This window comes from Pelophylax lessonae (assembly GCF_965119305.1).
Source record: "Pelophylax lessonae genome assembly, chromosome: 4".
Taxonomy (NCBI): domain Eukaryota; kingdom Metazoa; phylum Chordata; class Amphibia; order Anura; family Ranidae; genus Pelophylax; species Pelophylax lessonae.
In genome coordinates this window covers 375,021,186-375,045,122 of record NC_138771.1, presented here as the reverse complement: position 1 = coordinate 375,045,122, position 23,937 = coordinate 375,021,186, and the positions used below count along the sequence as shown (strand labels likewise).

Here is a 23,937-nt window from a genome sequence, read left to right as displayed (position 1 = left end):
ATAAAAGATCAAAAATGTTGGACAAAAAAAAAAAAAAAACGTTTCTTTGTTTCTTTCAGAAAAATTTTAGGTAAGTAAATTTTCTTCTGCACTAATTAGGTAGCACTAATATGCCGTACTGATAGGTGGCACTGATAGGCAGCACTGACTGGCATCACTGATGGGGCTACATTGATAATCAGGGCACGGATTATCAGTGCCCGGATAAACTTTACACTCTCTGCTGCGGAGAGATGCCGCTGATAGGCCCTCCTCGCCTACTCACACTGACCGAGTGTGAGACGAGGAGAGCCAAAAAACAACACTTTAGTTTACATGTGATCAGCTGTGATTGGACACAGCTGATCACCTGGTTAAAGAGCTGCGTCATCGGCTCTTTACTCAGATCGGGGTCATGCTATGTCCTAGGGACACGACTACACGAGAATGGTGACCCTGGGGCGTCATACGATAAGGGATCTTACCTGCCGTCATTTTGCTATACGGCGGGTGGAAGGTAGTTAAGATTTAATATGGATAGGCTTTCATTTTATATATCATTCACAATATGATTTAAGAGACTAAATAAAAATTCCAATTTATCTTGAAACTAGATGCAATAACAGGGGCGGGTGTGGAAAGTGGGGTCCCCCAGGGTTCTGTCCTGGGACCAATCCTGTTTAATTTATTCATAAATGATCTAGAGGAGGGGATATCTAGTACAATCTCAGTATTTGCAGATGATACTAAATTAGGCATGCCAATATCTTCTATGCAGGATGTGGAAATCTTGCAAGCAGACCTGAACAAAATAACGGGGTGGGCAACCACATGGCAGATGAGGTTTAATGTAGAAAAATGTAAAGTAATGCACTTGGGTGCCAGAAACCAGAAAGCAAGCTATTCACTAGGGGGTGAACCTCTGGGTGAGTCTAGGATGGAAAAGGACTTGGGGGTACTGGTAGACAACAGGCTTGGCAGTGGCATGCAATGCCAAGCCGCCGCAAGCAAAGCCAACAGAATACTGGGATGTATAAAAAGGGGGATTCACTCCAGAAATAAAGAGATTATTCTCCCGCTCTACAAGACTCTGGTCCGGCCACATCTGGAGTATGCTGTCCAGTTCTGGGCACCGGTCCGCAGGAAGGATGTGCTGGAACTGGAGAAAGTCCAGAGGAGGGCAACAAAAATAATTAGGGGAATGGAGGACATCGGCTATGAGGAAAGACTACAAGCACTGAACCTATTCTCTCTGGAGAAGAGACGATTGAGGGGGGATATGATATCAATGTACAAATACTGTACTGGCGACCCTAGCATAAGGAACAAACTATTCAGAGAAAGGGAATACAATAAGACACGTGGCCACTCACTAAAACTTGAGGAAAGGCGGTTTAACCTTAAAGTGCGTAGGGGGTTCTTCACTGTAAGAGCGGTAAGGATGTGGAATTCTCTTCCACAAGCAGTCGTATCAGCGGGGAGCATAGATAGTTTCAAAAAACTATTAGATGTACACCTTAAAGACCACAACATACAGGGGTACACAATGTACGGTTAAAAGCAAACACACACGCATCATGGGTTGAACTGGATGGACTTGTGTCTTTTTTCAACCTCACTAACTATGTAACTATGTAACTATGTAACAGATTTTTGCTTTGTACAAATTCTATGGATTGGCGAAGGGTTTTTACCATGCATCTTTCTCTCTATGTACTAGCCCTAAAGAAGGGGGTGACAATTCCCCCGAAACACATTGGCTTTACTGGTTAACTTTAAGCTAAAATAAAAAATAAAATTCATCAAGTGAGACTTTTTTTGGACATTGGGTGCTCCTCTTCAATCACCTAGGTGTTGCCCGCAGCAATGCTTTCATTGTCGTTATCAGAAAGGTAGCAGCACTAGACCCCAACAGAGTCTTATCACCTACATTTGGGATACAACCCATTGGTAGCAAATTCAATCACACAGTAACTTGTCGCTAGGCAGCCTCAAATGGCACCAGTCCAGCACTGTCTTCCACTCAAACTGGACTTCCCTGCTTAGAGAATTTGTGGTATAGACATCTAAACTTTTGTTGCGTGTGTTTATCAAGGAAGGAAGTTGATTTGGTGTGAAGGGCTTCCAGCTGTCTTTTTTTTCTTCAAGGGGAGATTAAGAGCTAAAAAAAAAAGCTCCCCGTGTATTACTCTTTTATGTCCTTCCCAGGCCAAGTTCTCAAACACCTTCCTAGGGGCACTGATCTCAAAATACTTATTCTAGCTTAGGTCTTGAGTTAGTGCATACATTAACCTCCAGCAATCAACCGGATGCCTTCTCTGGGTTGTTTTATGAAAATATTTCAAGGCTGCAAAGGAGGTGGAGAAACTTTCAGCACCTGGGCCTTACTAGCCAAGAAGTGACCCTTCCCTTAGAACCAACAGCTGGTGATTGAGAAAGACCACCTGCCAGTTGAGATATACCCAACAGACATATTCTAACAGAACATCATGTTCCGACTTTGACTCACCACCTTTTGGGCAGCCTAACTCCTAGCGCCACACCAGTGATTGATATATGCCACCGTCGTGGCATTGTTGGACTGAAAACTTACTAGAAGTCCCCTCAGCTGGTTCATCTAGTGATCCAGTGCAAACCGAGCAGCACAAAGTTCCAAAACCTTCGTGGACAAAATGCATTTCCCAAGATCCCTGTACTGAGGCAGATACAAAAATGGCTTCCCAACCCGACAAACTTGCATTAATAGACATTATCCACCAGACTACTGGAAGAAAATACTTCCACCTCTCCAGGCTCTGAGGAACCATCAGCCAGTCTAATGACTGTAACTCAATGGGAGCTAGAGACATATAGACACAATACAGACACTAAACCTTCCGGTTTAATGACAGGATATTCCTTTGTAATGGCCTGGAGTAAAACTAAGGGTATGGAATGGCCTTGAACAGCATGATTCCCAGAGAGCTCACAGAAAAGACTTATCGGAGGGAACCTTCTCCTATTTTAGCTTCCAGGACCTGATTTCTCAGAGACTGACCTTTTCTGGAGCTGTGGCCAGCCCTCTCACACAGTGTTTTCCCCCTGGATTTAGATGCCTCTGGGTCCCATAAAGACAGCCTGGATTTTAGGTGGCAAAAAAAAATGTGAGCTCTTTCCCTGGAGATCTCTTAGATATATTTGTCCAATCCTCACCAACAGGCGTTCACAATGAAAAGGAAAGCCTGCTAACCATTTTGTACAGGGCAGCACCAGCATACTAGCTTTTTAACCACAGAACCCTGCACATCTGTGACCTGACAACAGAGCTTAATGCAAAATATTTTAGCTAGAGCCGCAAAACACACAGGCTGAGGTGAATCAATAGATTCTTCTACATGCGCTGGTTTCATCTTTTTATTTTTTCAGGCTTTGGCAAACACCAATGGCTGTCACAGCGGGTTGCATAGCAGAGCCAGCAAAGGAAAAATATTTCAGAATAAATTCCACCCTTCTGTTGGCTGGGTCCTAAAATTCTATAGAAGTTAGATGTTGACAGAGACAGGATATCACTGCATCCACTGTGGGCATACTACCCGCCTTTAAAAAAAATTTCCCCCATATAAATATCAGATGTAAGGTTTCTGCTAGAAGCAACCCAAAATAGCAGCATACCAGACAGAAACTGTACAAGCAACTTCTGTGTCCAAAATGAGCACAATTCCAGATCTGCCAAAAGCCAAGTCATCCTTAGTGACATATGCTGAGGCTGACGTGCTAAGAGTAGTTACAATGCCAGAGAAACTCAGTGTTTCAGATTCAGATACACCTGATGCTTCTGGTCCATCGGGAGATGAGAGCACAATGGATTATGACTAGATTCCTCTTGGCTTCATGACGGTACACTTGCACCCCTCTAGACTGGGCTTCCCCCACTCCTCCTTCTGGAAGCCTTTAAATGTTTTACAGGTAATATTGTAGAAACTTTGCTGCCAATACCAAATTATGCAGCTTTGCAGATATGCAGTTATGTATGTATGCAATTATGCACGCATGCAGTTATGAAAGTATGCAGCTATGCAATGCACATTTATGTAGGAATGCAGGTACGCAGTTATGCATTTACGAAGTTCTGCAAGTATGCCGGTATGCATGTACACAGTTTTGTAGGTATGCAGTTATGCCATTTATTACCACTACCTATCAGCCAATAAATAAGCAAATGTAGTAACCGTTACAGCAATTACGCAGTGGCAATGTGGTAGAAAGGCAGTATGAGGTGCAGTAATTGAGGGACCCCTGTGGCTGCCAGCATCCAGCCCCCTTATTGGCACTCATGATCCTTCAACCATCATCAAACCAACAGCACCTGCCTCCTTAAGCATGGCCATGTAACAAGGCTTCAATACATAACCAAGATGGCCACTGGTCCACATGTTTGCAGGTACACAAAGCTTCCTAAACCAGTGCATACAAGGCCAATGAGTTTGATGAGGCACAATCCATGATGTGAACACACATACAACCCAAGTTGCTAACAAGTAGGAGGACCCCTGGCAGCCATAACATTTTTTAAAAGCGACCCTGCCACTAAAATTTACTAATCCTGCGGCAGGCAAAAACAGAGTTCTAAACTATACCCATCATGGTGAAGCCCACTCACTCAGCACCTTTAAAGACTCTGTCTCAATTTTCTGCTCTAGGGTTTCACTGACTTAAACCTGTATAGCACCCTGTATAGCACCCTGGAGCGCTGAGCTGTGGAGGGGGCAGGAAGGGCTGGCTCGGGCTCTTAGAAGATCGCTGAGATGCTGAGCCAGCTTCCAGTTTAGGCTTCTGGGCAGATCCCAGCCATATGGCTGTGACATCAGCGAGCTTCAGATGCAGTCTTTTGATCCATAGGATCAAAAAGCTTTGGCCATACTTCTCTTTTCATACACCTTCCTTGTATAGTCAGTTCATATTCCACAAATGTCTGGCAATAAAACCAATGCCTGCAGAGCACAGTGAAATACATAAAAAGACGTATATTATATTCAATGTTTCTATTTGCCATTAATGCAAAATCTACTGCCCTGAATCCAAGTTTTTTTCTTGTAAGGAAATGGTCAATGACTGTGACTTGCTATTTTAAAAAGGGGGTTGGTTGGCTGAGTTGTTGAATTGTGCTTATACAAGTATTTAATTCATGTAGATTTAACTCTCTTTTCACACCCTCTGCAAGCTACTTGGGTACTTTGCCGCCACTCGTGTTGTTACTATGGAGCACAGCTTCCAGCGTAAATGTGAGAATAAAAACTCTATTATATTCCAGTTGTAACACAGAAAACATTTACATTGTATGTTATTTCCACTCTGTATACTAATGTAGAATCCATTGGCTTCCTGCCATGCTGAATTCCATCATCAAATCATGTGCAAAATAACCATTTTTTATTTATTTTAAGGCTCCATGTACACGGGACGCTGGAAATGGCCGTTTAGGAGCAGTTGGGCGTTTTTTTCAGAAGCCCCTGAACCCATCTACATTTTATCTTATCTGTCCATGTACACCAGGTCGTTTACAGTCATTTGCAGGCAGTTGCGTTCAGGGACTGTTTTTAGAACGCAATTATTTGCGTTCGAACGTGTGTTTCCCGGCGTTTCAAACGCACAAACGCGTCCGAACGCGTCTGAACGCGATGACCTGCGTTTAGTGTTCGCGTTTTTCCATTTTAAAGGGGAATCATTTTTTTGACCTCTAGGAACGCTTCTAAACGCAAACGCCCGCAAACGCCGCTAAACGCGGGTACAAACGCGACCGAACGGACGTTTCAAACGTCCTAAAAATTCCAGCATTCAAAGGGACTTTTAACAACGTCCCGTGTACATGGAGCCTAAATATTGTCTTTGCACATTATTGGGTATTCTTTGCAAAGTGAATATTCACCACAATTACTAAACCTAATGGAAATTCCCTTGCAATGTAAATGGCCTGTTTGCCTTTAGTAAATCAAATTTTCAAACTTCAAAGTGTGAAGCAAACTTTCAGTATTCTTCATACAACTATATAGTCAGGAATATGTGTTTATCCCTCTGTACATTCTTCATATCAAATCTTGGTGGGGGGATGCTGTATTACCAGGTAGCTTCCGTTTTTTTGCTCTACAAATACACAAGTGGCTGATCACTACCAGTGGCGGCTGGTGAAGTTTTAAGATGGGGGGGCGCAAGACCCCGCCCTTCTATTTTGGCCCCTCCCGTTTCTCAGAAGCCACACCCCTTATAGACCCCACCCATTTTGTCCCCTGTATTTTGCTTGCGTGAACCAATTCTCCCAATATATCACATATTAAGGGCTCCATCAGTACTAGTATATCCCATAATAGGGAGCAGGGGCCCTATTATGGTATACACTGACAGAGTGGCACAAACCCCACAGTACATGCCCCTTGTACAAACCCCACAGTACAGACCCCCTAGCACAGACCACACAGTACATGCCCCCTTTCAATGTAGTGACCAGCGTACATGCCCCCTTTCAATGCAGTGGCCAGCGTACATGCCCCCTTTCAATGCAGTGACCAGCGTACATGCCCCCTTTCAATGCAGTGACCAGCGTACATGCCCCCTTTCAATGCAGTGACCAGCGTACATGCCCCCTTTCAATGCAGTGACCAGCGTACATGCCCCCTTTCAATGCAGTGACCAGCGTACATGCCCCCTTTCAATGCAGTGACCAGCGTACATGCCCCCTTTCAATGCAGTGACCAGCGTACATGCCCCCTTTCAATGCAGTGACCAGCGTACATGCCCCCTTTCAATGTAGTGACCAGCGTACATGCCCCCTTTCAATGCAGTGACCAGCGTACAGGCCCCCTTTCAATGCAGTGACCAGCGTACATGCCCCCTTTCAATGCAGTGACCAGCGTACATGCCCCCTTTCAATGCAGTGACCAGCGTACATGCCCCCTTTCAATGTAGTGACCAGCGTACATGCCCCCTTTCAATGTAGTGACCAGCGTACAGGCCCCCTTTCAATGCAGTGACCAGCGTACATGCCCCCTTTCAATGTAGTGACCAGCGTACATGCCCCCTTTCAATGTAGTGACCAGCGTACATGCCCCCTTTCAATGCAGTGACCAGCGTACATGCCCCCTTTCAATGTAGTGACCAGCGTACATGCCCCCTTTCAATGTAGTGACCAGTATACAGGCCCCCTTTCAATGTAGTGACCAGCGTACATGCCCCCTTTCAATACAGTGACCAGCGTACATGCCCCCTTTCAATGTAGTGACCAGCGTACAGGCCCCCTTTCAATGCAGTGACCAGCGTACATGCCCCCTTTCAATGTAGTGACCAGCGTACATGCCCCCTTCAATACAGTGACCAGCGTACATGCCCCCTTTCAATGCAGTGACCAGCGTACATGCCCCCTTTCAATGCAGTGACCAGCGTACATGACCCCTTTCAATGTAGTGACCAGCGTACATGCCCCCTTTCAATGTAGTGACCAGCGTACATGCCCCCTTTCAATGTAGTGACCAGTATACAGGCCCCCTTTCAATGTAGTGACCAGCGTACATGCCCCCTTTCAATGTAGTGACCAGCGTACATGCCCCCTTCAATACAGTGACCAGCGTACATGCCCCCTTTCAATGCAGTGACCAGCGTACATGCCCCCTTTCAATGCAGTGACCAGCGTACAGGCCCCCTTTCAATGTAGTGACCAGCGTACATGCCCCCTTTCAATGCAGTGACCAGCGTACATGCCCCCTTTCAATGTAGTGACCAGTATACAGGCCCCCTGCAGAGGTATGGCAGTGGGAGAGATGGGATCAGGCAGAGGGATGGTGGTGGGAGAGATGGGATCAGGCAAAGGGATGGCGGTGGGAGGGATGGTCATGGGATGAGGCAGATCAGAGGGGGATGGCGGTGGAAAGGCTGGATGGATGGATGGATGGTCATGGCCCATGATGACCATCCATCCAGCCTTTCCACCGCCATCCCCCTCTGCTCTGCCTCATCCCATGACCATCCATCCATCCAGCCTTTCCACCGCCATCCCCCTCTGCTCTGCCTCATCCCATGACTCATGGGATGAGGCAGAGCATAGGGGGATGGCGGTGGAAAAGCTGGATGGATGGTCATGGAGGACTGACAGGACAGGAGGACCACGAGGACTCACCGGTGGTGATGTCTTCTTCCAGCAGATGACCTCCGGTGGTCTGGTCTCCTCTCCGGTGCCGCCGTCACTCCCGTCCGGTGTCCACCCGACTCCATCGCCCGCGGTCCGGTCCACTGCTGCGAGTGACGTCAGCGGGGTCAGCGTTGGATGTCCTGGATGCTGTGATTGGTCCAGGCTGGAGGCTGGACCAATCACAGCCAGGAATCCACGAAGTGGGGGTTTCCAAGGAATCTGCCTTGCGCCCAGGTTACGCCCCCCACGCCCCCCAGAAGGCAGCCAATCGGCGCCTCTTCTGGGTGGTAACCCCACCCCCCCATCCCCTCCACATCGGCTGGCGGCGGCGGCGGCGAACGCAATTTTTTTTTTTTTTCAAACTTTATTGCTCGTTTTGCAATCTTTTTTTTTTTTTTTTATCTTTTTTTTCTTCCTTTTTTCAGGGGGGGCGGCGCCCTGGCGCCCCCTATGCACCGGCCGCCACTGATCACTACACATGGGAATACAGATGCACAACGTAAATGTGTTCATGTGCCAAAGAGACCTTCCCAGTCTCCTCCTACCCTTACATAGAATCTGGGAGGGCATTTCCAATAATGCCAAGCCAGGACCAGGGCCATGACATCAATAATCAATGCACAAAGTGGCAGAACTAATAAACTTTGCTTGCAGGCCAGAAGAGCCACTTAAATAGAAAAAAGGAAAACATTGGAGTTTCTATCACATCACTAAACAATGAAATCCATATGTCTCTTACTAAGGCTAGAACAAAACCAGTTCATTTTCTATTAAGAAAAACTGCAGAGAATTATTGGTGTCAGGTTTTGGGACACCAGGATATACAGCATGGCATACCTTGCTGATAGATCTAGAAAACTGAACACACTGAAAGGTGAAAACACTATTTACTGCTAATGATAAAATGGTTGTATGCAAAATAAACAATAGATTTTTGTACTCGCTCTAAAACCCTTTATACGGTAGTTCATTGGAAGAATTCATCATGGCTTCCTAAAGCCACAATGGTTTTTCAGTAAGATAAGTATAGCCATTTAGTAGGTTTATCAAGGATACAATAAAGAGTAGAGATAGTTCTTTTTTGTCTGTACTTGGGAAATAATGCTGAAATACTATATGACAAATCGTTCAAAAGGTATTAGTAACTACTTCAGGAGTTCTTTTATGCACACATTGAAGAAGGCTTGCTCTGAGCAATAAAGCCCTACTAAGCATGCCATGTCAATCATAGCAAGATCAAAAAGAAGCTTTCTTAATCCTCTTTCTCTATTTGATCTTCACTGAAATGTAAACTTCTACTGTAAATATGCATGTTGCAGATTAATTTCCTTTTGTTTTTAAAGCTCGTCACCAAAAGAAACAACACTGTTCATAGAATTGTTGAACGTATAGGAGTGATTGCTCCAGTAAAAAAAGAATGAAATCAAACATATCAGTCCTAATTTCTTTGCATTATTCATAAGAGTTTGATGTTAATGTTTATGCAGTACTGCCCTGATTTTGTGCTAGCATAAAGTGAATCCAAATTAGCTCTACTTACAGTACATACCTAAACACTTATCCAATATACAATTTTCTAGATATGCGGAGACAAACACCCACTTGGACTGCCATTCACTGTCACCAGGTCTGTATTTCTCAGCATAGCTTCCCCGAACTTCCATTGGAAACAGCGTGTGCTGAGTATCAGGTATCAAGGAACAGAGCAGGCTCTAACAGCTGCCCATCTATTCGTTTGGATAAGAGAATGGGAGATTTGCCATGGGGCTGTGCGTTTGCACTGATGTACACAACATTGTGGCACACAGCATATATATTCAGTGCTAGTCCTGGCCTTGAGCGCTCAGTCGGGTGGCTCCAGAGGGCTGCAAGGGACTAAAATGGAAAGGTGGGGACAGTGCTAAGGAGACCACCTTATTGATCAAATAACTAAAACAAAGATACATCAAGAAGCAGAAAAATGTGTAACTTTATTAATCAGCATTTGAAATGGCTAAAACATTTTTTTATTATTACTTTAACTCTACATAAATATGTCCTCTACCTGGGCACCATAGTAGACTGCAGCCCGGCTAGATACCCTGTTAGATCAAACTTTGTTCCTATGCATGAATATTGGAATAAATTGCAAAGGCAGTTCTACTCTGGTTTCCCACAGGCATGTTCCCAGTTGTGTGGTGTCTGAGATAAGCAGCAAACCTGAGCATTGTAGAGAAAAAGCAGTTTTAGAGCAAAACAATGTATTTTAAATAATTTAGTAGTGGTGAGGAAACTGAGTATTGGGAGTGGAAGACTGGAAAGTTTTTAGAGTGCATTTATGATAATGGGCAGCAGAGAATAGAGCTGCATTAGCAAGTGGTAGGCAGATGTTATGACAGGTGGTATGACAGCAAATGTTGGGAGAAGGAGACAAGGTGTAGTAATGGTGGGTACTGGATATGAGGTGTAGTAGGATTTAAAGTGGTTGTAAAGGCTCAAGATATTTTACCTTCATGCATTTGATTTATGAAGGTAAAAAACCTTCTGTGAGCAGCAGCCTCCCCCCAGCCCCCTTAAAACTTACTTGAGCCCCATCTTGAGCCACTAGCTCTCCCTACAGTCAATCACAGCCAGTAACCTAATGAGGAAAGAGCAGGGGCGAGCTGCGCCCAATGTGTGAATGGACACACAGAGCAGCGGCTCAGGAGCGAGCCTACTTGGGTGCCCCCATAGCAAGCTGCTCACTATGGGGGCACTTGGCAGAAGGGGGCCAGGGGCGCCAGTAGGGGACCAGAGAAAAGGAGGATTAGGGCTGCTGTGTGGAAAACCAGTGCACAGAGCAGGTAAATTTAAAATTTTTGTTATTTCTAAAAAAATAAAATAAAATCTGCCTTTAATATCACTTTATGTGCAGCAGAGGTAGTGTTGCCAGCTTGAAAAGGAAGCTACTGGCTGATTAAAAGGAATTTTTCTGTGTATGCAACGTTTCCAACTACTTCCAGTCTGGGCCTTTTCTGGCACTTTTTGTTCACATAACAATCAGTATGTTTTTCTAGAGAAATACTGAGAACCCCCAAACATACATATATATATATATATATATATATATATATATATATATATATATATATATATATATATATATATATATATATATATTTTTTTTTTTTTTTTTTTTTTAAAAACAGAGGCCCTAGAGAAAAAAATTGGTGGATTTTGCAATTTTTTATGTCACATGGTATTTGGGCAGCAGTTTTTTAAACACAATTTTTGGTGAAAAAAATACACTTTTTTGAATTTTAATGCAAAAAAAAAAAACCCCACAATACATAACCCAATTTTTTTGTAAAATATAAAAGATGAAGTTCGCCGAGTAAATAGATACCAAACATGTCACACTTAAAAATTACGCACATCCGTGCAACGGCGACAATGTAAATTTTAGTATCCATAGAGGATTGGTTTAAAAGCCTTTGCAGGTTACCAGTTAAAATTTACACCTCACATGTGTGGGACGATCGCTGTTTGCATGTGTGCAGGACCACAAATCTCTCCTCTGCACTTAAAAGCGTTCAAAACACCAAGATCGGGGTTTCTGAATGCCTTTGAATTTCAAAAACTGGCACCGATAGTTTGAGTAAATCGGCAGTGATGTCATGTCATTGCTTCCCGCTTACTACAATGAACAGCCAATCAAGGCTTTGTTCAGTTGTCCAGACCAGCCGGTGCACTTGCCAGCTGTTTGCTTAGGTCTCCTGGTGGGATAGAGAGAGCCGAGAAAGGCAGCGGCAGCAGGGGATGTCCCCTCCTGCTGCTTGTAATAGTGCTGCTCCGGTTGCTATTACAAGAGAGCCGGCTCTAAAAAAAAACAAAAAACTGTACTGTTGCAGACATCATCCCAGTATAACCAGCAAAAGTACAGCAATGTACCGGTACATCACTGGACAGGAATTGGTTAAAGGGACAACACATGGAGGAGATGTGCATGTATTGAGAGAGAGATATTACGAGTTTTTTTTCCGACATACACTTTCACAGGTTTAGGGCTGCATTATCACATTAAAATTTAGAAATATTGTTCAATGAAAGTGAAACCTTTATGAAGATATCTAAAACATAAATAAAAGCACCACATGATAATTTCACTATATTTACTACAGCAGGAAACAGGATTCACGACCCTTTGAATAAAGATTGCTTATAAAAATGGTATGTAATTGCACAATACACAAAAAAAATGAGTGTATTTAAGGAAATAAATAAACTAGCTGAGCAAAAGTTGTAGGTTTCTAAGCCGGGGACACACTAGAATTCAGGCCTGAGTGGAGGCACTGTCATAGAGATACAAAGAGAATACTCCTAAACAAATCAGTTATACAGGTGCAAAATATATACAGCATCTCACAAAAGTGAGTACACCCCTCACATTTTTGAAAATATTTTATTATCTCTTTTAATGTGACAACACTGAAGAAATTACACTTTTCTACAATGTAAAGTAGTGAATGTACAGCTTGTATAACAGTGTAAATTTGCTGTCCTGCCAAAATACCTCAACACACAGCCAATGTCTAAACCGCTGGCAACAAAAGTGAGTATACCTCTAAGTGAAAATGTCCAAATTGGGCCCAAGTAGCCATTTTCCCTCCCTGGTGTCATGTGACTTGTTAGTATTACAAGATCTCAGGTGTGAATGGGGAGCAGGTGTATTAAATTTGGTGTTCTCGCGCTCACTCTCTCATACTGGTCACTGGAAGTTCAACATGGCACCTCATGCCAAAGAACTCTGAGGATCTGAAAAAAAAGAATTGTTGCTCTATATAAAGATGGCCCAGGCTATAAGAAGATTGCCAAGACCCTGAAACTGAGTTGCAGCACGGTGGCCAAGACCACACAGCGGTTTAACAGGACAGGTTCTACTCAGAACAGGCCTCACCATGGTTGACCAAAGAAGTTACTGTGACATACTGAAGCAGATCCCCTCCCTTTGGAGACTAGGCCACAGGGCAGTATGCCAACATGATAACGACCCCAAACACACCTCCAAGATGACCACTGCCTTGCTAAAGAAGCTGAGGGTAAAGGTGAGGATCTGGCCAAGCAAGTCTCCAGACCTAAACCCTATTGAGCATCTGTGGGGCATCCTTAAACGGAAGGTGGAGGAGCGCAAGGTCTCTAACATCCACCAGCTCCGTGATATTGTCATGGAGGAGTGGAAGAGGACTCCTGTGGCAACCTGTGAAGCTCTGGTGAACTCCATGCCCAAGAGGGTTAAGGCAGTGCTGGAAAATAATGGTGCCCACATAAAATATTGACACTTTGGACCCAATTTGGACTTTTTCACTTAGGGGTGTACTCACTTTTGTTGCAAGCGGTTTAGGCATAAATGGCTGTGTGTGGAGTTATTTTGGGGGGCTGGCAAATTTACACTGTTATACAAGCTGTACACTCACTACTTTACATTGTAGCAAAGTGTAATTTATTCAAAAATAATTATCCATTACCAACTTGTTCTTTTAGCACTTTAATTGCAGTTCAGAAATGTAAACATATAGAGAACACTTACTGTCGAAGTGTTTGGTAGCCATTTTCCTTGTATTGTAGTTCTTGTTGCATATAGGCTACTTCTCTCTTCAGTTTGTTAACCTGCATTTGGAGATGTTAGAAAGTGTCAACAGTGAATTACCTTATTCATTAGCAAAATCCAGCAAGAGACATACTTTTATTTTATTGGAAGATTGTGGTATTGGGGAGATTATACTTATGTGGTAGGTGCTTTTCCAATAAATTGTGCCACTCCAAACTGTATTTTAGTACATGGCAGCCCACTTTTATTAAATAAATGAGACGATCCCTGAAAACCCTTCTCTTTAAAGAAGCCTACCCGGCTACTAACTAATAATACTGTTTCACTTGCTCCATCAGCTCATCCCCCACAGCTATTGCCTTTTGTATCAATTGACCCTCCCTTTTAGATTGTAAGCTCTAATGAGCAGGGCCCTCCGATTCCTTTTGTTCCAAATTGTAATGTAACTGTAATGTCTGCCTTCATTTTGTTAAGCGCTGCGCAAACTGTTGGCGCAATATAAATCCTGTATAATAATAATAATATTAATAATAAATGGAAAGTTCACAAAGGCATTAGTTGCCCATGCAGGGGTTCTTCCACATCAATATGAACAGTCAAAAAAAATACTGAGCCACCTGGCTTCTTTGTTGGCAGTCTCATTGCTCTTCTTAGCAGTCCCTCCTACTGTGTTGTCCAGTTCTACTGGTTCACTTGGCTCTCTTAGCTTCTAGTCACAGCTCCCTTTTGCATAGCCCAATCCTGGTCTTTGGATAGGGTTTTCCTGGCACCCCAAAAGGAGCCCACCTGACTCCTGAAACGAGACTGCCTGTCTCCTGGCTGGGGCTCCTTTGACCCTTAGGTGAGGCCTCCTGTCTCTTGGCCTTCTGACCACTGGGTGAAACCTTCTGTCCCCCAAGCTGGGAGCTCTGAGGTATCCCCAGACTTGAGTATGTCAAAGAATGACTGGAAGCCAGTATCCCTTTGGAGGAGATTCAGGAGGCACTTGGGCGTATGCAGAGCGGGAAAACATTGGAGACAGATGGTCTTCCTTCTGAATTTTATTCCATCTTTATAGAGCTGTTGGCTCCCAAGCTTATGTCCCCGCTCTCAGATTTTTCCTACCTGAATCCATGGAGGAGGTGGTTTTTGTGCTGGTTCCTAAACCTGGCAAGGATCCTCAAGAATGTGCATCCTTTAGGCCCATATCCTTATTGAATGTTGATGCAAAATTTTTTGCTAAAGTACTGGCTGACTGGCTGGCCGGCTTTCTAAAGTGATCGAAGATCTGATAGACGTAGATCAGACAGGATTTATGCCGGACAAGGGAACCAATATCAATATAAGATGCCTTTTTCTGAACCTCGCCATCCCCCATGATAATTCTGGTACTAGGGTCACCGCCACTTCCGACGCCGAAAAGACGTTTGATTCGGTAGCGCAAACTTATCTTTGGGAGGTCCTCTGCCGTTTTGGCTTTGGCCCGAAGTTCATCCACTGGCTGCGATTACTGTACAGAGTTTGGGTCCGCACGAATAACCGGATTTCTTACTCCTTCCTACTTCATCGAGGCACTCATCAGGGCTGCCCTCTGTCCCCTAGTCTGTTTGCCCTGGCTCTGGAACCTCTAGATATTGTGATTCAGAGATCGGAGTTTAGGGGCCTATGGGAGGGGGATTTGGAGGAGAAATTGTCCCTGTATGCAGACGATGCCCTGTTCTACCTAAATGATGTGGGCCCATCACTCCTGGCTGCCCTGCAGATTTTCAACGTCTTTGGAACCTTCTCTGGTATCAGAATTAATTGGTCTAAATCAGTTCTCTTCCCCCTTGATATGGAATCGGTAAGGCTGGCTTGTCCTGCCCCCCTACGCTGGGGTAGAGGAGTTCAGGTACCTGGGGGGTTCAAGTGACTAGATTATTACCCAATTATTTTGATTGGAATCTTCTTTCCCTATTTTCCGCACTGAAGGTGCAATGCTCCCCCTGGGCCGGTCTCTCACTGATCCTTTTGGGGAGAATTAATCCCATCAAAATGATGATGCTACCTAAATGTAACTACTTTTTTCGAAATTGCCCGGTTTGGATCCCCACTTAATTTTTTCGGGACATCAATAAATGTATGGGTTCCTTCATCTGGAATGGTGCAACTCCCCGATTGGTAAAAACCATGTTATGGCTCCCTATCAATCTGGGAGGATTAGCCCTTCCTAACTTCTGGGCGGCGGTTTTAGTGTCAGTCCATTGGTGGTTTGAGGTATTTAAATTTAATGCGGCGACATGTCTGGAGGCGGCCTTCCTGGGATCCTTATCTGACTTATGAAACCTGGTATTTATAGAGGGCTGAAAGCCTATGAGGTGGTACCGGGTCCGACTCGTGCTGCATGGCACGTTTGGACAGCCACTCAACGTCGTTTTCTGTACCGGAGCCAATGGGCACCAGCCCAGCCACTATGGGGTAATCTGTTTCTATCGCAATTCCGCACTGTTCCTGACCCCCAGGTCTGGGCACGGTATTAAATAAAGACCCTTACAGATATTATGTCCCCAGATGCCCTTATGTCATTCTCCCAGCTCACTAGTAAGTTTCACCTGCCTGCCTGGATGCAGTTTCGCTATTTCCAACTACAACATGCCGCCAGGGCCCAGTTTCCCCAGTTGCCTCTCCTAAAGGCTGATCCTAGAGGAGCTCCTGGCCCTGGGTGACCTTGAAAAGCCCCTATCATCCCTATATGGAGAACTCTTGGGGGTTGACTCCTCTAGGATTGACCATCTATGGGATCTATGGAAACTGGATCTCCCATCCCTAGATAGGGAAAATTGGGAGGACTGCCTGGAGCAAGGCCACAAGCTTGTCATCTCATCTAGGGACAAATTAATTCAGGTGAAACTTATTATACCCCTGTGAGACTGCAACAGGGGTTGCCCCTGGAAATATGAGGTCTGGTCTCCTGGGACTTCTGATTAAACTAGCTGTTGATAGATCTGTGGATGTGTAGGCTGAGGTGCTCTGGACAGAAGGAAGAACTAGGCAATCTAATTTCTGCTCTCTGGGCCTCCCCCCCTCCCCCCTCCCCCCACCGCCCCTTTTGATCATACTTCTCTTCTGGGTTACAGGAGTGCGCCTATTTCTGCACTCCCGTGACCCAGATTGAGCTGACAGTGTACTAATGCCTGTCAGCTGCCATTACAGAGTTGCTCCAGTCTCTGTATGTATTCCAACAATTATGTTGGAATCCACCCAGATGCCTGACCAGCAAGCTGGGCTTAGCATCTCAGCACGCTGCTTAGAGCCTAAACCACCTGTTCCCATCCCCTTCAGGATCGGTGCTCCAGTGAAGGGCAGGGCACAGAGCAGTGGCTGACAGTCACCGCTCTCTACTCAGTGAAGACCAAGAACTGAGTTATCAACAGTCATGTGATCACTTAGTTCTCTGTCTCCAAGCTAGTGGGAACAGCTGCAGCATCACACCAATGCTGCAGCAAAATAGGCAAGTATGTATGTTTGTTCCTTTGACACCCCACACTTCTCCTTTGGCATTTTAAAAAAGTCATAGATTTTCAAAAAAATGATATGGACATACCCTGGACTTTGCAGTAGCAATTTCTGCTTTCAGAATTTCAGGATCATATTTTGAATTAGAAGAGGAACTTGAAGCCACTAAAATAAAAGGGGAAAAAAATCAAAATATAATTATATAAAAATTTATAATTTTTTATTTAAATAAATATTTCTCTGTATGTGGGTAGTTCCCCATATTTACAAATGAGAAATTATAAATGTTTCCTAATGAATGAAATGTTTTATGGGGGTTTATAAATCCATATTTCAAACATTTTCAAAAGCATGCATTTTCACTGTCATATATAGCGTAGCATGAGGGTTTTATTATTTGTGAAATTTTTTTTACTGCATAGATCCTTCAAAATGTCCCCAATTGATCTCCGTGCCTGAATGTTTCAGTAATGAAGATGAAAATGCAGACTATTAAAAAGCTGGAAAACTGCATTTCAGGTGTATTTTCAGACATAGCACTCAAAATGAAAAAAACGTGATATGGTTAAAAGGGTGGTAACAGTACTGCTGCCTGCTGTCTTCATAGGATTATTAAGGGTAATAAATTCCATTTAAAACACATCTATGGTGGAGCCAGAAATAAAGTTTGTTATGATGTATGTTCTGTAATGTGCGTGTACAAATTATTCAATTTTTTCAAGCAAAACATTTCAAAACTAGTACTATTTTAAACATGATAAACTAATAATGTCACTGTTATGATGTACATTAAAGCCCAACTGCAGTCTCACTATTCAGAGCCGGCCCTACTATGGGTCCATTGGACCCAGGCAGCACTTGGAGAGCTGCAGCAAATTGACTCCCAAGATTTTTTTTCCAGCAGTTCTGTGTCATCGGTTTGCGGCACGTTATGGATGGCATTTCCCCATCTCATACTGCTGCCCGTAATGCAAACTGATGAGTATGAGGCGGAGTGTCTCCTCTGGGGAACGTCCCTCACGTGATCGTGGTGGACGCCAGACATTGGCTCACTCCATCTCACGCAGGGTAGGCTGGATCTTCTAGGACGCTGGTCGCGGCAGACACAGGAGTGACAGAAGGACTGAGGACAGACAGCGGGTGTTTGGTGGACCGGTCTGGTGTGGGTTTTGGAAGAAGATAACAGTGTATATAATATTTTATAAATATTATATTTATATAAAATAATGGATGTGGAGGCCTTTTGTTGGGCATGATTTTTTTATTTTTTTTGGGGGGCAGCATTTCATACTTGGACCCAGGCAGCACAATGTCTTGGGCTAGCCCGGTCACTATTTATTACTGTAATGCAGTCAAACTGCACAGTGCTGAAGCAAGGATAAACATTACCCATAGTCAGACCCCAGGGTTCACAAAGCAGCGCCCCGATTCTCTAGCAGTCCTTTACCCAAATACAAATAGTGCTGCTTAGGAAAGAAAAGTACTTTTGCCTGGAGCAGTGTTTGGAGAAGGGACGGGGGTTGAAAAGGCAAGCTTCTGCATTGTGTAAGAGCTGCAGTCTGATTCTGTTATGTGCGGTTAGCATAGGTTATCCTTAGCAGTTAATAAATGAAAAGGAGTCCCATGACGGCATTACTCTATAAAACAGCAAGGTTTTATTTGGGCTTAGGTGGGTGAGTTCCTGGGTTTTAATAGAAACACAATGGTGAAATGGATCAATGACTTTCATTTTTCCTCCAATACTTACAACTTGGCTGAGATCCAAGCTTATGTTTCCAAACATCATGAAGCTGCCTATATTCCTGCTGAGCTAGTTCAAGCCTTTGCTGTTTGACTTGGTAAATCTCTTTTTGAGCATCCAGAGCTTCCTGAGCAAGCACTAGATAGTCCTTTAACATGCACTCCTGTTGTCTTCTCCATTGCACTCGAGGATCCTCTATCTGTGTGGTTTCTGCAAAGAAATGAACAAATATTCTGGATATTAAATACTGTGACTCTCCCAGATAGAGCCATCTAAGGACCGTAAGAGTTTTGTGGTATGAAACCATCCATAAAAAAATAGGACAGAGGCAGTAATATAAATCAGATTCTAGCGTTTCCTTCATTCTAGCCAGAAAAAAAAAAAAAGGTTTGCATGGATTACAGCTAATTTCTGGCTGGCAATTGTAATCAATGATTCATAACAAATAAATGCTTGCAATGGTTAACCACTTTACCACCGGAGGATTTTGCTGTCTTACATCCAGGCCACTTTTTGCGATTCGGCACTGTCCGACTTTAACTGACAATTGCGCGGTCATGCAACGCCGTACCCAAACAAAATTTACATCCTTTTTTTTCCACAAACAGAGCTTTCTTTTGGTGGTATTTAATCACCTCTGCGCTTTTTATTTTTTGCGATATTAATCAAAAAATGCGAAAATTTTTAAAAAATAACAATATTTTTCTACTTTGACAGTTAAATAATATCCAATATATTCAATTTTTGTCATATATTTAGGCCAAAATGTATTTAGCTACATGTCTTTGACAAAAAAATTCTCAATGAGCATATTTTTAACCGCTTTAAGACCGGAAGATTTTACCCCATTCCTGCCCTGGCCATATTTTGCGATTCGGCACTGCGTTATTTTAACGGACAATTGCGCAGTCATGCAATGCTGTACCCAAATTAAATTTATGTCCCTTTTTTGCTCACAAATAGAGCTTGCTTTTGGTGGTATTTGATCACCTGTGCGATTTTTACTTTTTGCGCTATAAACAAAAAAAGAGCGACAATTTTGAAAAAATAACAATATTTTTCAAATTTTTTTATATGAAATTCCCCCCAAAAAAAAAATGTAAAAATCAAAATGTTTAACATTTTAGGCCAATTTGTTTTCTGCTACAAATTTTTGGTAAAAAAAAAAAAATCGCAATAAGCGTATTCTGATTGGTTTGCGCAAAAGTTATCGCAGCTACTAACTATGGGAAATTTATGTCATTTTTATCGTTTTTTTTTTTAACTAGTAATGGCGGCGAGCTGCGATTTTTTTTGCGGGACTGCGACATTGCGGCGGACAGATCGGACCCTTGACTGACATTTTTGACACTTTTGGGGGTACCAGTGACATTACTACAGTAATCAGTGCTATAAACATGCACTGTTACTGTAAAAATGACACTGGCAGGGAAGGGGTTAACTTTTATTGGTGATCAAGGGGTTAATGTATGCCTGGTGCTTACTAACGTGTGTGGGGGGGAGGGGACTGAGTGACACAGGCACAGATCGCAGGTTCAGCTATGCTGAATCCTGCAATCTGTCCCTGCCTGTCACTTAGGAGATCCGCCCGCTTTGTTTACACAAGCGGGCGGATTTCCACACTCGATCCCCGACGATCGGGGAAGAGCGGCGGCGATCGCCGCTGTTCCTCCCCTGGCCCGACTCCCGCTGTGACTGAAAACAGCGGGACCACGCCGCCCACAAGGGTAGGTCTATGTCGCTGGACGATATCGAGCCACTTTGCCGCAGTACAGTCAACGTGACCGGTCGGCAAGTGGTTAAAGAATATGTTACTCCAGCATTTCATATTACTGACTTGCCTGCTGTACCATGTACTTGTATGAAAAAGTATCCTGTTCTCTTTGCATGTGAAAGCCCTGGTGTTCCTGCCAGTACCTCTGCTTTCCTATTAAAAATTAACCACACTAGGCATGAGAGAACAGAGTGGTCAGCATTCTGGCCGTGCTAGGAACTCAGTCTGCTTTCCCTAATCATCAGACGTGCTGACATGCCCTACCTGCACAGCCAGTGGGCTGCTGTTTCTCCTCCCCTAGCCATCTGAGCCCCTTATGCACTTCAGAGCAGAGGGTATGTGATCATTTATAGAAAAGGGAAAGAAAAAAAGTATTTATAATTTTTTTTATATGCATGTACAAATGTTTTTCCTTTTATTTCTATTTTAAACTGAACGGGTTGTTTTTACAAGGTGAGGGTTTGCATATGCTTTAAATAAATGTAATCACACAGCTAAGCAATATTTACGTTTAATGACTATTTCAATGAGAAAATTATCATAAAAATAAAACAATTGTGATAACTGAAGCAGCTTAGTGAATTGACCCCATTAAACATCATATGACACATTAATATTTGTGATGGAAAGCATAGTAAGTTTGCTTGTTCACTGCACAGGACTTCCCTTACATAAGCTATGCTATAGAAGAGATCTGAAGGATGCACTATTTCCCATAGATGCTAGTCAACCAGTCTTCATAGGCCACACTTTAAAAACCTTTAAAAGTTACCAGTTTAGGAGTTAAAGAGGAGGTCTAGCGCTAGAACTATTGCTCTCGCTCCAACAATCATGGCAATACCTCATATGTGTGGTGTGAACATCGTTTACATATGCGTGCGAAACTTACGTATGTGTTGGCTTCTGCTCGCAAGCACGGAGGGTTGGGGGGCGCTTTACATTTTTTTTTTTTTTTGAACTGTCCCTTTATTTATTTTTTAACCCTTTTTTTCCCTATTACAAGGAATGTAAACATCCCTTGTAATAAATAAATAAGGATGACAGGTCCTCTTTATGGAGAGATCTGGGGTCAAAAAGAACCTAAATCTCTTTGTTACTTTAAAAGGAAAATATATAAAAAAAATAATTTCTTTGATCTTGTGCTTTAAAAAAGCAAAAATTTGTTTACTTCCACCCTGGACTGGACATGACGTCATGACATCGCTCCGATCCTTCAAGGCCATAGAGGCGATCAAAGGTGATCTAGTCTTTTACTGCCTCTGTGACTAGCCGGTGGCGCCATCAAATAGTTTCTCAGCAGAAACGGTAAGCCCAAGAGACACTCGCTTCTAAAAGTGTTTCAGCAGCTCATAAACCTCTCAGAACGCTTTCAAAACAAAGCCTGCAAGCTGCCCATTCCATATGCTTTAATGCACCCCATACAACTAGAGATGCAGGATGCAGTGCCTATGGTTGTCAAAATGTTACATTTCAATTTTTCTGATCACAGAACAGTTTTCCAGTTTGCAGTAGATCAGGCATGTCCAACCTGCGGCCCGGAGCCGCAGGCAATGCGGCCCACTGGCCGCGGAACTCCACACAGTCTCCCGCCGTCACGATTTTTCTTTTTCTTCTTGTGGCTTCTGTCAGGCAAGGGGCACAGCCGATAACTAGCTGACAGCACTGATGCATTCTGGGAGTTGTAGTCCACGGCCGTGCTCAATCTCCCGGTGGGTGGAGACTTGAGAGCAGCGCAGCCAGAGAGCAAACTACAACTCCCAGATCTTGGAGGCCGGCAGAGGCAGGGCGCGCTAGAGTCAGGACACATGTGACTTGATTGAGACTGTGGGGCTGAGCACTGGCAATTTTTCTTAACCCCAGGATGGGAGCATCCACCCCCCCCCCCCCCCCCCCCCAGGACTGGAGGCGGCCATGCAGGAACTTGCTGAGCTGGCAGCTGCCATTTCGGAGGTGAGACCCTGACACCCCCAGATGACCCCCACATGCCATCTATATAACCCCCGTTTATCCTGCCCAGTGCCGACCCAGCAACCACAAAATAGCCCTCAACACTGTGGGTCCTGCTGGCCACGGCCTGTGGGTCCTGCTGGCCACGGCCTGCGGGTCCTGCTGGCCACGGCCTGCGGGTCCTGCTGGCCACGGCCCGCGGGGCCTGCTGGCCATGGCCCGCGGGTCCTGCTGGCCACGGCCCGCGGGTCCTGCTGGCCACGGCCTGCGGGTCCTGCTAGGCGCTGGTCATGGCCTGTGGCCCACAGGTTATGGCAAACTCCCAGCAGAACCTACAGGCCAGCAGCCAGCAGGACCCAAAGGCCATGGCCAGCACCCAGCAGAACCTGCAGGCCCGTGGCTAGCAGGACCCACAAGCCATGGCCACCTCCCAGCAGAACCTACAGGCCAGCAGGACCCACAGTGATGGGCACTGGTGCGGCTGCATTGATGGGCACTGGTGCGGCTGCATTGATGGGCAACGGTGAGGCTACATTGATGGGCACCGGCTCTCTACTGCAGCCGCTGCTTCCTCCAGCAGTACCCTACGTCATGACCAGCAGTACCCACATGACTAGTTTTACCCACCAGCAGTGCCAGCATACCCAAGAGCATTACCCGCCAGCAGTAACCACCAGCATTACCCGCCAGCAGTAACCGCCAGCAGTCTGCAAAATAAGTAGAAAAGGTGTGTTCATTAGCGTTTGTAAATTGTTGCAATGTGTTTTTTAATAACTAGTTGTGTTTTGTCATAATATGTTATGTCCTTGCTCATACATGTATGAATAAGAACATGACATTTTCTGGCTGCCTAAGTCACATGTGCAAGGGGTGCAACTATTCCCCAGCACATAACTGTAAATATCCCAGCATGTGCAATGTTTCTGACTCCTCCCACCATGACCACTTCAAATCACTGAAGTGGTCATGGTGGTTAGAGTGTTCCTTTAATATTTCTCAGAAGAAGTAAACCTCTGTATACTGATTCCATTTCATCTGATCATCCTCTAGTTGTGTTAAATAAGTGCGAGGGGGAGGGGGGGGGGCGGCAGCATTTTATTACTTGTATACCTTAACTATAGTATATATTTTATATGCGGCCCGAAAAAAATTTCTCTACACTCAAGGTGGCCCAGAGAAGCCAAAAGGTTGGACACCCATGCAGTAGATCATTTTATATGAGCTTTGGCCCAAAGAAGACAGTGGCATTCCTAGATCATGCTCAGATATGGCTTCTTCTTTGCATGATAAAGCTTTAACTT

At 44.3% G+C, this 23,937-nt stretch overlaps 1 protein-coding gene across 2 annotated transcripts in view; it reads right to left on the bottom strand.

The window, feature by feature from the left end:
• Positions 1–23,937, bottom strand: part of WWC1 (WW and C2 domain containing 1) — a 274,697-nt gene that overhangs the window by 105,405 nt on the left and 145,355 nt on the right. For both annotated transcript variants that reach the window (XM_082254253.1, XM_082254254.1), the window contains exons 3-5: positions 18,922–19,125; positions 17,263–17,339; positions 13,680–13,759 (exon numbers count right to left, since the gene is read on the bottom strand). In XM_082254253.1, the coding sequence (XP_082110379.1) occupies positions 13,680–13,759; positions 17,263–17,339; positions 18,922–19,125 (361 nt within the window). The remainder of the gene's footprint in view (positions 1–13,679; positions 13,760–17,262; positions 17,340–18,921; positions 19,126–23,937) is intronic.